The sequence below is a fragment of the Musca vetustissima genome, unplaced genomic scaffold (assembly GCF_032173495.1).
Source record: "Musca vetustissima isolate MV318-11 ecotype Yass unplaced genomic scaffold, APGP_CSIRO_Mvet_v1 utg5391, whole genome shotgun sequence".
Taxonomy (NCBI): domain Eukaryota; kingdom Metazoa; phylum Arthropoda; class Insecta; order Diptera; family Muscidae; genus Musca; species Musca vetustissima.
In genome coordinates, this window is record NW_026885697.1 from 27592 (window position 1) to 41740 (window position 14149).

The 14149-nt window shown below is 33.6% G+C and overlaps 1 protein-coding gene across 1 annotated transcript in view; it reads left to right on the top strand.

Moving 5' to 3' along the window:
• Window positions 1-639: 639 nt before the first annotated feature.
• The window catches only part of LOC133332958 (semaphorin-2A-like), a gene marked incomplete at its 5' end in the record, with an annotated part of 38926 nt that continues 25416 nt past the window's right edge, over window positions 640-14149 (top strand). Inside the window, 2 exons of the mRNA XM_061541322.1 lie at window positions 640-740; window positions 12007-12058. Coding sequence (XP_061397306.1) covers window positions 640-740; window positions 12007-12058 — 153 coding nt within the window. The remainder of the gene's footprint in view (window positions 741-12006; window positions 12059-14149) is intronic.

A 14149-nucleotide genomic window follows, 5' to 3' on the forward strand; every position in this document is an offset into this window, starting at 1 on the left:
GTATCGGAAGACAAACAAACCGTTGACCGTTCTACGTTGCTCAGGTGGAATAGTCACCAAATGACAAGTTTGCCGATGAAACATGGGACCATTAGCTTCGAAGACTATTTTCCACGAATAGGTGGCACAGGATTTGCCTGGTCTTCGAAGTTCGGTCTTACATGTGCCAATCATTTAGACGTCGCTTGAAGCAATGTGATTCTTTTTTCAGAATTTCTTTGACGATTGGAAAATCGAAAATCTTCTATTTTTGTGGTATAAATTATCATTGAATATATATTTTTTTAATTTCCAATTTTTATATGAAGAAAAAGAAATATGAACTATTTTTTGTGTAATTTTAAATTTTGTATTTTTTAACATTAATTAATTAACATTATTTTATTTTTTTACTATAATAAATTAAAGAATGAAACGGATAGCCCATCGATTATTTTTTATTTACTTTAATTATTTTTTTCCTTGGCATAAAGCTATTGACTTCTAAAAACAATTAGTCTAATGCCTAAAGCTTGTATCTCGGACTCTTCTAAATATACATTTTGAAATCATTACTCTGCTCCAATATTTTTGTTATCGCAATAATTATTCATCTCAGTATGGTTGTGACCTTCAAACTAATGAATTTTTCTCTAATTGTTTATTATTTCAGATCATGTCAAGGATTTTAGCTGTGGGCCATTATTTTACAAGACCTTTTATTTCGATGAAAGGCACAATGCGCTCTATGTGGGAGCAATGTAAGTATTAAATACATATATATATATATATATATATAATTTAAAAAAAATATTTTTTGTGATTGAAATACATTACTAGTAGTTAAATAAAAAAAAACAACATTATGACTTAATATTATGCCTGGATCCATTTTTGTTCGGAGGTAAAAAATATATCACCAATGATCAACATCTATATGGCAGCAATGTTTCAAAAGTGTTATAATCTTCAAACGAGGTATTCATTTTACGGATCTCATTATTTTCTCGGGAGGAGGGTTGAACCTTCGGAGACAACGATGTGGTCGCTCAATCTCAGCTGAAGAGAATAAAGAACCAAGGAAGAAGGTTTCTATTATATGGTTTCTATCAAAAACTAATCGGATATGTGTTATTTGATGAGAACCAGAAACACCAAATTACAGCCAATACGGTGGAAAAAATTAATTTTTCAAATTTCGGGGAAGACTTCAGGCAAATAAAATGTGTGGTGTACTACTCACATTTTATTCTATTTTGCTGAAGTGGAACAGTAGCTTCAGTTCTGGCGAAATCTTTCCTCCACAAATATCGTTCGTTGGATTTTGTTCGAAAATTTTTAACTCTACAAAGTCTTTTTTGGAAAAGAATGGTTCTTTAGCTTTAGCCAAGAGCAAGCTTATTCACACGAAAGGCCGAAGAAAATTATTCTGTATAAAAATAAGTCATTTGGAAGGCATTCCGTCTGTACGACAACTATTTTATATATTTATGGCATAATACTTAATATGCGAATGTATACCATCAAATTTGATTTTATTGGTTCTCAAAGTATTCTCCAGCATGATTTATAGATTTGTATACTTTTTCGTGCTGATTCGTCTGCTCTTATTGGTTTTCCGAATTTCTCCGAAGACTTCATACGAACAAATTTGGGTATACCTCTCAAAGTTGACCATTTGATAAGGCTGAATTGTGGCCTCGTGAGCTGTTTTGCCATTGAAATAGGCCACCTATTTTTTCAGGATCTACTTTTATGGAATTTGGCTCGACTTTGTAGAAGCACACGGTTCCTTCCTAGATTCCTGAGTTGTCACCTGTGACGATCTTATAAAAGTTTTTAAAGCTTCACAATCGATTTTGTCAACTACACTAATTGGTATGAGTCTACTATAGAACGATTGTCAAATTTTGCTGGATCCAATGAGAACAAACCATTTTTAAGTACATGTGTGCATAGAATATCGGATGTATGCTGAATTGACCCATAGAAATTACCCATAATCCATTTTTAAGTATATGTGTTCATAGAATATTGGATGTATGCTGATGAAAGAAATTACCCTTTATCTAACGGTGTGTTACATGACGATCTGTCATTAATAATTCATCAATGCTTTTTGTCACAACCACCGTTTTTAGAAGAATATTTTTTCAAGGAAAAACAAGCATGAAAAAAAATATATTTTTAGAACAAGTAACCTTCGATTTTCAAAGATTTTTTAACAACAACAATGCACTATGCAGTAATTATGGTATGGTGGATATTGCACACCACAAATGATCAAAATATGTGTCTTCATATGAATATGTGCATACGTATGTATTGAAATATAAGTTTCCATAGCGAGTGTGAGCAGACACTCACGCAGACAAAGAAGCATTAATTTATAATTACATATGCTAAAATAGTTTACTTTGCTGCTGCTGCTGCCGCCGTATTTAGTGGTTAACGGCGTGCAAAAGGAAACAGGAAAACGGAAATAGGTTTTGACGGAAACGGAAATAGGTTTCGAGAGACAAAATATGTATGTGTGTATGTGATGAAAGGCGTTCGTTCACGGAAAAAACCACTGACAGTGATTATACATAAATTGTTGTTCTTGTGGAAAACTAATATGTTATATAGAGTAGATCACCTTGCAAATAAGTATAGGTATATAATGAAAGGTATTTTGGTAGAAATTTAAGAAATTAAAAATTAATCTTGTTGAAAACTAAAATGGAGCGAGTAGAATATAAGGAATGTTCCATGAAATAATAAATTTAGATTTAGGGTATGAAATGGACCAAATACTTAATTTTTGTCGGTTTTTCTGGTCGCTCCACAGGCCGCAATTATGGCCCAAACATCGCGAATTTTTACATGAAGAATGGAATTGGGCCAAAGAATAAGCTTGTCTGTTTTGATAAAGATTGGTCAATATTTGACGGGTCAAATGGTCCCTGACTTTTGTGTGAAAAATTACAAAATTTGTATTCTGGGACGCATATACTTGCTCCTGAAGGTCATATCCCCGAGAAGTTGATAGTATATCCAAGTGGAGTGGTTGACCTTCAAATTGTTACCAATTATAGGGATGTATGTGCTCTGATGTGGGAATTACACGTAAATATTTACAGGTGCTTACGTATTCAGATATTATTTAATAAACCATTACCAGACTAGAAGGCGGAAATATATTGCGGATCGCTTTGAAATCTTCCATGAGGTTCCAGTTATGGTCAAGGACAACGCCTATAATTTTCGTTGATTTTCATACAATAATTTTTGGATGAAGTGGACCGAAAACTTATTTTTTTTTTTTTTTTTTTTTGATTCTACAATTATAAACCGAACATCACAACATAACCCACGGATGAAGAGAATCTGGGTATCGTGTGGCCGGCCCCGTCCGACTATACTGCTCCGCTCACTGGTTTTTAAATTTTTTTTCTTCAAAACTGTGCAACATTTTCAACACTTTCTATATTCTGTTGTTCTCTTTACTTTTAACAACCTTGTAAGTATTAAGTTTTCTTCCTTTCCGTTTTTTTGTTCTAACCTCATTTTCATGCCACAACTAATACATTCTAAGACATGTTTCAAAAGTCTTTATTTTCACTCACTCTTATTTCTCTTAGATGCTATGCATTTTGGTAACAGGAAAAGGAAGTACTTAGAAAAGAACTTTAGAACAATGTTAGTAATTAATTGTAGCATAACTAAGTGAGGGAGTTTACATTCGCACAGCATTCAAGGAAGGGGGAGAAACTATTATTTCTTATTATCTGAGAGTAACTATAGATAATGTTTAATAGCATTAGCAATTTGATAGGAAAATATCCTATCCTATATAGAAAATGTATAGAGAAATTTAATAAAAATTAGATATAGTCAGGGATTTTAGACATGTGAAACGATATACTAAGTATTGTCAGGCATTATCTGATATTTTTATTGGGAAGCATTCAGAACGGTTTGATGTATGACCATGTGTTATGTTGTTTACAATGACTTGAAAATGGCCTAATCCTTTCGAAATTTTTTAAGGGGAGGGGATATGGACAACAAATACATATGGTTGTTTTGAAGATTACTGATCATTATTTAGAAATCTAGAAATTGTTTGATAAAATTCGCGAGTAATCTCATTTTTCTCTATGACGTCGTATTTGTAGTTCTTCTTCATGAATAATTTCCAAACTGGCAAATAATTTATTCATTAATTACCACTCACCTCTACACCTACCACTTTCCATTACTACTCCTCGAATTTAACTAAATTACAATTTATCATAATTGCCATCAATTTATCTACAACTAACTCTCTGCAACAAAATTCTGAATTTCCAAATGAGACTTCACAACAATTTTGAAATTCTTTTTTCTTTTCAAAAAGACTCATTAGGATTTCACTACTTCGAAAAAAATCAAATCATTTAATATCCTTTCATTTGTCGTAACCCATTTGCATAGCAATGGTTAAAAATGATCAAAACCCTTGCTCTTACCGCCTTTCCCCCTGTTTAGCAAATGTCTGTGTGTTTCCTTAAATGACGTTTGCCATTTGTTTTAAGCCATGTTAAGTTCATTGGCTGACTACCGACTGACTCACTGCATGCTTGTTGGAATGTCTTGCTACCGAATATGGTATGGCATGGCAATGGTGTGGTGTGGTGCTGTGAGGTACTTAAAAAGCATCCGGTTAAATAATGTACGGAGTAAAGGTTGTGTTGCAACAACAACGACTAGAAGTTGTTAAACAAAATGAAGATTAATGAGTGTTGTTAGAGAACAATTTTTACCACACAGAGAACTACAGAGAACGACTAACTAAATGCTATTTAAGCTTTGGCAAATATGGGGTTTTTGCATAGACATTTTTTGTACTCTACACCATATTAAATTTGTAATTGGTATATCTAGATCCATGTTTAGTTATAACCTCCATATAATGGTTCCGCCCCGATTTTAGTATTTTAGGCTTCTGTTGGGGTCCTTGGAGGTTTGAAACATCTTAGGGGAATATGGGCCCATGTTTTGAAGTTTCCTCATTTTTTTTTTTTTGCATTTGCATGTTCTTATGGGGATATTTCAATTGAAGTGACTGTTATTTGGCATTCTGGATTGCATGTGGAAAAAATACATTGGCAAATTATTTTCAATATAGGTCCAGATTTAGACTTCGCCCCCTCATAAAAGTTCTTTCCCAGTATAGTAATTTTTTATCGCATTCACGGTTCTAGATGTCTTAAAACTGTCTTTGCAAAAAACTAAGTAGAATGTTTGATATTAAAATGGGCATATCTCAGAGTTTAAATTGGCATTCCTGTTTGTGTGGAGGCTGGAAAACCTCTTAGCGAAATATTGACCTATGTTTTGGCATAACGCTCATTTTTTATATTTAAATGTTTCTATGGTGACATCCAAACTGAAGTGAATCTCCGGAAATAATTTTCAATATAGGCCCAAAATTTGGCTTAGTTCCCTTATAAAAGTCCAGCTCCCTTACAAGCATTTTTCATTTCGGTAATTTGTCATATAAAGTTTTAGGTGGATAAAAAAATGATTAGCCAATTTTTTTTTTTTTGCAATATAGTTCCCGGTATGACTTTGCCTCTATCTGTTGATTGGGCCAGATTTTTGATATTTATTTCGTGCTAGGGCCATTTTCGAACCAAAGTCGATGTAGTTTGTCGTTCTGGAGTCTAATGTTCTATAAGCCCATGTTAAGACAAATCGCTCATATTAGTGTTCCGTTCCATTTTCGCTATGCTGAAGGTCTTAGGCGATTTTTTTTCGTTTATGGGTCCAGGTATGAAATTGCCTCCATATATTGAACCGGACAGATTTTTGATATTTAATTGGACATAGGACCATTTTCGAACCAAAGTTGATGTAATTTGTCGTTCTGAATTATAGTGGAAAATTCTTTGTAGGCCCATGTTGAGACAAATCCTCCATATAAGTGTCCCGTTCCATTTCAGCTATGATGCAGGTCTTAGGCGAATTTTACATCCTGACTATATAATTATGAGAATGAAAAATTCGCATAAGACCCCCATATGGAGAAGGGTATAAAATGTTATACTCTACCATATAAATGTTCTCTCCGATTTAACAATGTTGAAGGTCTTATCTGAATTTCCATCCTGGCAATGACATACCGGTCATATGGAGAAGTGTATAAAATGTTCGACCCGACCAAATTTAGTTAAGTTTTTATTTATTTTCACTTAAATTCAAATATTTTTTTTTTTTTTTTTTGAGTAGTAGTTTTTTTTCGGTTTATTGCCGAGGTTATAATGTCCTGCTATCATTGTGGCCTTAGCTATCAATTATATTCTCCCTGACTCCCCCCAAAAAAATGTTGACCTTTTAAGTACTTTTCAAAACTAATTTTTCTGCTCCACTTAGCAGGAAATTCAAGCCAGCAAAAAAATAAAAAATAAAAAAAACCTAATCATAATTTCAAATATTAAAAAGTCCCTTCAAAAAATGCTATTTAATTTTTTTGTGTGTGTGTCATAGCCTATATGGCCTCATGGTCAAATGTCTAGCTGCTCGTCACTACATTAAGTTCAACCAATAACCATTACAATCAACATAATCACCAATGGCCTCATCGACATGACTATTGCCATTATCATCGTCATGGCCACCACAACCATAACGAACAGCCACAACAACAACAGCATTATTATCAAAATATCAGCTTCCTTGTCATCGTCAGGGCCATCATAATCATCATCATCGTCGTTGCCGTTGTCCTCGTCATCATTCCCCCATGGCCATTATGGTTATTACTTGTGCTCCAATTCATAGCAATCATCCTCCTTTTTGGACTCATCTAAGTCTTCATTGTTGGCCCGCCATAGACATTTCTATTACTAGTCACCAGTATGATCCAGCCAAAGAAAAATTTTATTTTTGCTGTTGTTGTTGTCCTCCTGTCATTTTAAGATGATTGGGGTTTTGGTTGAGTGGATCCTTTTTCTAGCCGTAAGGAAGTCACATTTATAATTTTATTTCATTGTGAAAAATTATGATTTGTTGGCTGATGATGTACTTCTTAACTTACTTTTTCGGCTTCTTGATGTGGTAGTAAATACAAATAAGGGCAAACAGAAGGAATTAGACACACACAAGCACACACATTCACAAGAAGTCCCCCTAATTTCTTTCTGTAATTTTTCCGAATTTTTGACCTTTTTCTTTGCCTCACCATCTGTAAAACAAATTTTCGTAACTGTCAACTGACTAAGTTTTCCATTGAAATTGTTGTTTTCCTCTCTTCACCATTGACAAATTTTGTGTGTAATGAAGGGTCGCTGAGCTGAATTGGTTGGTCATCTACAAATAAAAGGGGTTACGATAAAAAGTTAAGTACATAATTTGCTAAATTATACCCGTATTTGATGCGGAATGCAATGAACACCAAAGAACAAAAATTTTAAGCAGAACTGCCCAAAATGAATGTCACCGAGGGAAATTAATCTTCTATACAAAAAATGTCGACTATAGCATAATGTTGAAATATTATTCATATTTAGATAAGGGTCAGTCTTAAGATATTATGAACATTAACGGTTATTAAGCAGGGCAACAAATTTGTAGTGGGAAGTAAATATGCCTATTAAAATAAATGAAGAGGCTTTTCACTGGAAATAATTGTTGAAGAAATATTTAAAATATTTTTTTTTAAGAAGAAAACAAAATTTATTATTGGGGGAGATATAAATTTAATCATGAAGTAGGAAATATTTGAAAAATACATGAGAAGGAAAAATATGAATGGCTGAAGTATAATGTACTTTATATTAATTATAAAAAATTAATATTTAAATTTAGTCGAAAAAAATGTGTACACTAATATTTTTGGTTTTAAAAAATTGAGTGACAAGGGACACTGTATTTTTAAAACCCCATATTCTCTAAGTCGTATTCTTCAACAACAGGAATAAAAGGAATAACCCATGAGGGTCATCGGACCTAAGAGGGCACCAAAAATGACTTTTTCTGCATATGGTGGTCTCTCTCCAATTACTTGACGATTTTCAGAATTCGAAATACGACAATTTTGTTTATTTACATGCCCATCGAATAATAAATGTGATTCATAGAAAAATTGTCGTTCTCCGCCTGTTGTTTAAGTACGTATCTACAACGCTGTGAATGGTAAGCTCGTTGCAGTTTTTGTGAGAGGTAGGCTTTATATGAGGTAGGAGTTTATCTAAACGCAAAATACGCCAAATTGTGCCGTACGATATTCCTAGTTCCTAGATGTAACACATTCGGACCTTCGGCAATACTTTCACTTACAGCAGCGATATTTTGGGCGGAACGAGCGAAACGGTGATACACAGGCCTTACAATATGTCTAAACGCTCCAGTCTCTACAATACACATGTCAATTGGTATAAATTTGTTGTGACCCTTTAATAGATCAAAAACGAACCCAATTGAAATTTTTGGGAGTCGGTTACGATTTAGATATAACTTCCATATATAGTTGTCAAAAACCCAACATATGCCCAATTGCCAGCAAATTTTGGAGCAGGAGGCCTAGCTGACTGTAGAACGATTTATGGCAAATATGGTCCAAATTATTTCTTCTATAGATACCATAATTCTGGACTTATGTCATCAAAATTCATAATACCCTCCATCATTGGCCCCTCATTTTTTTTAATGTGCGGGTGCCATGGGCGCCACGCCGGAGGACCACAAATTCTACCGAGTTCCACGGCGGATGACCCATCAATTAAATGTTTTGACAGCCCTAAAAGACCGATGTGGGAGAGGTTCGACGAAGGTAGGCACTTTTTATTCTTCGTCTTCACTTATTCGTTTCTAAATTTTCTCCGATTTTTTTTAACAAATTGTGGTGTATTATTAAGACATGACCACCAATGCTGCTCAAGCGGAATAGTCGCCAAATGACCAATTTTGCCCATGAAACAGTCGACCATTTGTTTCGAAGTGCTTATTGCACAAACAATTTTCATTGGATTTGTCTCTCAGCCCGATTGCTGTTTTGGTTTGGGCTTACATGCACAGACCCATGATCTGTCACCTGTAACGGACTTATATAGGTATCTGAAGCACAGCGGTCCTATTGTTATATCCTATACCATAAGGTGGAGTGGATATTAAAGTTGTCATTCCGTTCACAACACCTCAAAATATCCAACGCAGACCTCATAAAGTCTACAAGAGGATATTCGTTGTCCGCACAAAATTCTATGTCGATTAAATTCCACCTTACCATCTGTTTCTTACAATCTCTAGGTTGAATTGTTTTGAAATTGGGTTATATCGGTTCACATTTTGGTGTTTCCACTATATATCGGTACCCCACCAATTGAGTTATGGTTCCGTAGGAAGCCTTTTAACAAAATATTTTTAATATAAATGTTCCATTTTTAGGGTGGCTGTTTGGAATATTTTTGGAAGAAAATCTCCTTACCAACAATTATAAACATTGGTCCAATTGTCTGGTAACTTCATATAGCATTACTCCTTATTATTCGATATTTTGGGGGAATTAGGACACATTTGTGAATATAAATTAATATTTTGCGTTCTGATTGTGGGTAAAATCATCCTACCAAAATTGAATCGGTGTTGTAAGTCTTGTTAAAGCCCTTATATTAGGATACACCCAATTTGCGGATTTCAGGCACACATTCAGCCGAATTGGCTGTAATTATATATTTTTTGTTATTTCTTACCAATAACGACCTATAATAGGACACATGGAGGAGTGTATTTTTGTTTTGTACAGTAATTTATAATGGCATAGTCCCCATATTAAAATAATGACCGATTTTAGATATTTTTAATGCTCACCTCACGGAGGAGGGCCGAATTTAACTAAGTTTTTATTTGTTTAATTTTTGTTCAATTCTTAATATCAATTTTCTCTAGCCACAATGTATTTTCTATATTTTTCCAACAATAAATTTATATCTCACTTTTTTTCTTTACTTTAAAGACCCATCATTGTGGTGAATTATTTCTTCTTCTTTTTTAATTTCTCAATTTCCCATTGACTCACCACCGCTTAGTCCACTTACACTAAATGTCCCTCAATAAAATATTAATATATTTTTTTTTCTATCCACTTACCACTGGGGGTTTTTCCAATACAGTCATTATTTTCTTTTCCTTCTACTTTATATTGATTGAATTTTCATTTAATAAGAAATTTTCGAAAATAGGCCTGACAACAACAACAGCTACATTATATATGATTTATGGCCTTGTAACCTTGAAATTGGCAAGACACAGGGAACAAAAAACATACCGTTCTCCTCCTGTCTATTAACATTTCTGGCAAATACAACGATTTGAAATGACTTATTGAACATTCCATGAGAAAATTCTGGCGTATAATTGACAGGATTGCGCCGAAAATAAAAATCAATGACAATTTCTAAGAATTTAGAAAGAAAAAAATGGTTTCATCAAATTTACTATTGAGACCATGATGATGAGAAAGAAGAGACTGAATGATTTTCCTAGAAATGAAAATTGTATTTTTTCGTAGAATTTTTTTCTTTTTAGGCTGGGGGTTAATCTTTGGCTCGTGGCACCTGACTGGTGCCAAGGCTTCAGCAGATTTTAGCCTTGACAATCAGTGGTGACTTGTTGAAGAAGAGTAAAATGCTTGTGTGTATATGTATGTGTGAGACAAGCGCCTTTTAGGTTTGTTTTTACCACAAAATCTCTTAATGACAACACTCCCTGTAGCAAATACAACACGTCGTCACACACACACGCACAGAGAGACACTCACACATTAAAATTATTCACAAAACGTCTAAAGCCATCAATCAGTTTGTAAAGTTCAAGAAGACATCAGGTGGTATTTAGGTTAAAGCCTTAAAATGTCAATGTATCAAAACAGCGAGATAGAGAGAAAAAAGAAGACGTTATGGGTTTTAACCTTTTTTATTTTATTTTCCTCTTCTTCGTCTTATTTTTTTCTTCTTGACTAAAGAATCCCTTCTGAGACATTGAAGTATATGGCTGCTTGACTGACAACCAGTCAGCCAAGCATACATGTCATGTCCTTCGTATTGTAGCTACAAACTACATGCTAAAAAATGAAAAATGATTGAGTGTGTGTGTATTTGTTGGTTGTTTGCTTGGGGTGTGTGTCTGTGTGGGCTTAGTTAGGTGTCTTGTGGTTCGAATCGATTCTAAATGCTTGAAATAATCATATGTTTACAGTCAACAAGCAACAGAAGAAAAACGCCTGCCTTCCAATCGTGTGGCCTTTATTAATGGTTTTAGATCGATGTTAATCTTGGTTGGCCATATAACCTGCAGGGGGATTTTTTTGTTGTCTGCTGATTGTTAAGTTATTAAAATAACATTAATATCGTTATGTTGCAAGTGATTGCCAATAGTGGTTTTTCGAATTTCTTTCGTTCTATTTATTTTTTGGTTTTGTGTTGGGGATAAGGGTGATTTCTTTTGGCTTCATAATGATGAATAGCATAATGAAATATAGCATGTCATACGAAATAAATAACAAAGAGATTATATATAAATATTAAATATTTAATATACCGAAGAACTATTCTATAATGTAATTGGTAGAAATCGATTAATTACTACTAAAAAAATGCACTAACGAGAGGGAAGGTCTATGCAGAGAAGTTCAATTGGATACCCAATAATAATTTTGTTTCCGTAATTCTCATTTATAGCAATCATAGTAGATGTTACGTTCATTATTATTAAATATTACCCTATTGAGGACATAACTACTATCAAAATATTTTATTTTTTTATTTAATCCTATTTTCAAAAATTCTTAAATTTTATATTTCCCAACCCATTTTTCCCCTTTTATTAAATTGATTCATTCAAATTCCGTTTATTATATCCCCATTATTTTTCTCTATAAATGATTCATAAATACTTGTAATGAAAAAAACTGATATCTGCAATTTACATTTTTCAATATACCCCAAAAATTATATTGTACACCATTACTAATATTTTTATTTCAATTTCTTATATCTATTGCAGGGATCGTATATTTCGCTTAAATTTACATAATATAAGCCAATCAATATGTGAGGTAAGTTACAGTTTCAAATTATGTATTCAATTCCTTGATACAGTATCAGAAAAAAATACGAATACTTCCTGGATTTCATCTCATCTCGAGGAAAAAAGGCAAAAAAGAAAAAAAAATATTGAATGCATCAGCAAGGGATTGCAGTGCAGTTCTGTGGCGGATACACTGACTAATATAAATGCTTATAAATGTAGGAATATATGAGATATTTTAGAAAAAAAATTGAAAGTAGTGGATTAGAATTTCATATAAGTAAAGTAAATCTGGGTCCGAACTCTTGCTACAATTCAACATGGGGTGGTAATTCGAAATACCGAAAGTCGATCGAGAATTATATGGCTGCTTCATGGTGAATTGAACAAATCGAAATACCAAACCAGTAAGGAAAGTTCAAAAGTCGGACGGAGCCGACTATGATATGATACCCTTCACCACTATTGGTAAATACAAGAAAGGCTCATGTGTACAATATCCTGTAGACTTGGCGTAATTAAATGTATGGACTACATAGATATTTGAGCTAAACAACCTATACACATACAGTTCTTAAATCTATGACAAATAGCATGTCAATGACTTGGGTGACTTGGGTTCTTTGGTGTACCATTTGTATGAAATCGAGCCAAATTATATATGAGAGCTATATGTAAATCTGGACGAGTTTGAGCAACCATTTGGTATGCTGGAGAAGAGTGTACAGTCGAAATTTTATTGCGATTTGATAAATGGTTATTATTTGGTACACAAATTGCTTGAAGTCAAATGAAAATTAACCGATTTGCTCGAAACTTAACACACATCATTCTTAATTCAGCACTCCATGCTAAATTTCGTGCAAATCGAACGATATATAGGGACTTTTGTGCACCATTTACCTTAAATAGGACGAAAATATATATGGGAGCTATATCTATCTTCCTGGAACCGATTTCTATGAAACTTAGCACACATCATTCCAGACTTAATTCTGTACGCTATGCCAAATTTCGTGCAAATCGAACAATGAATAAAGTCCCTATTCATTGTTCGATTTGCACTATTTACATAAAATCGGACGAAAATATATATAGGAGCTATATCTAAATCTGAACCGATTTATCCCAACTTCAATAGGGTTCGTCCTTGTTCCAAATAAGCGACTTGTGCCAAATTTCATTCAAATCGGATTATGGTAAATTTCGTGCAAATGGACTTTAGTACACCATTTACATAAAATCGAGCGAAAATATATATGAGAGCTATATCTATCTCCGAACCGATATTTATGAAACTTAGTACACATTATTCCAGACTCAATTCAGTACGCTATGCCAAATTTCATGCAAATCAAACAATAAATAGGGACTTTGGTACACTATTTACATAAAATCGGACGAAAATATATATAGGAGCTATATCTAAATCTGAACCGATTTTTCCCAACTTCAATAGGGTTCGTCCTTGGGCCAAATAAATGAGCTGTGCCAAATTTCATCCAAATCGGATTATGATAAATTTCGTGCAAATCGACTTTAGTACAACATTTATATTAAATCGGGCGAAAATATATATGAGAGCTATATCTATCTGGGAACCGATTTTTATGAAACTTAGCACACATTATTCAGTATGCCAAATTTCGTGCAAATCGAATAATATATAGGGACTTTGGTGCACTATTTACATAAAATCGGACGAAACTATATATGGGAGCTATATCTAAATCTAGGCCCAATTCAGTACGTTATACCAAATTTCATGCAAATCCAAAGATATATAGGGACTTTGGTACACCATTTACATTAAATCGGACGAAAATATATACGGGAGCTATATCTAAATCTGAACCGATGTTTCCCAATTTCAATAGGGTTCGTCCTTGGGCCAAATAAATGAACTGTGCCAAATTTCATCCAAATCGGATTATAAATGCCACCTGTACTTTGTTTACAATTTAACATGGACAGACCGATGGTCAGACGGACGGACATGCATAAATTGACTTAAAAAGTGATTCTATGGATATTTTCAAAAGGAATCATGTATCTATCTCGTTACCTTTGGCCTGTTACAAACATATGCACATAGACATAATACCCTGTACCACAGTGT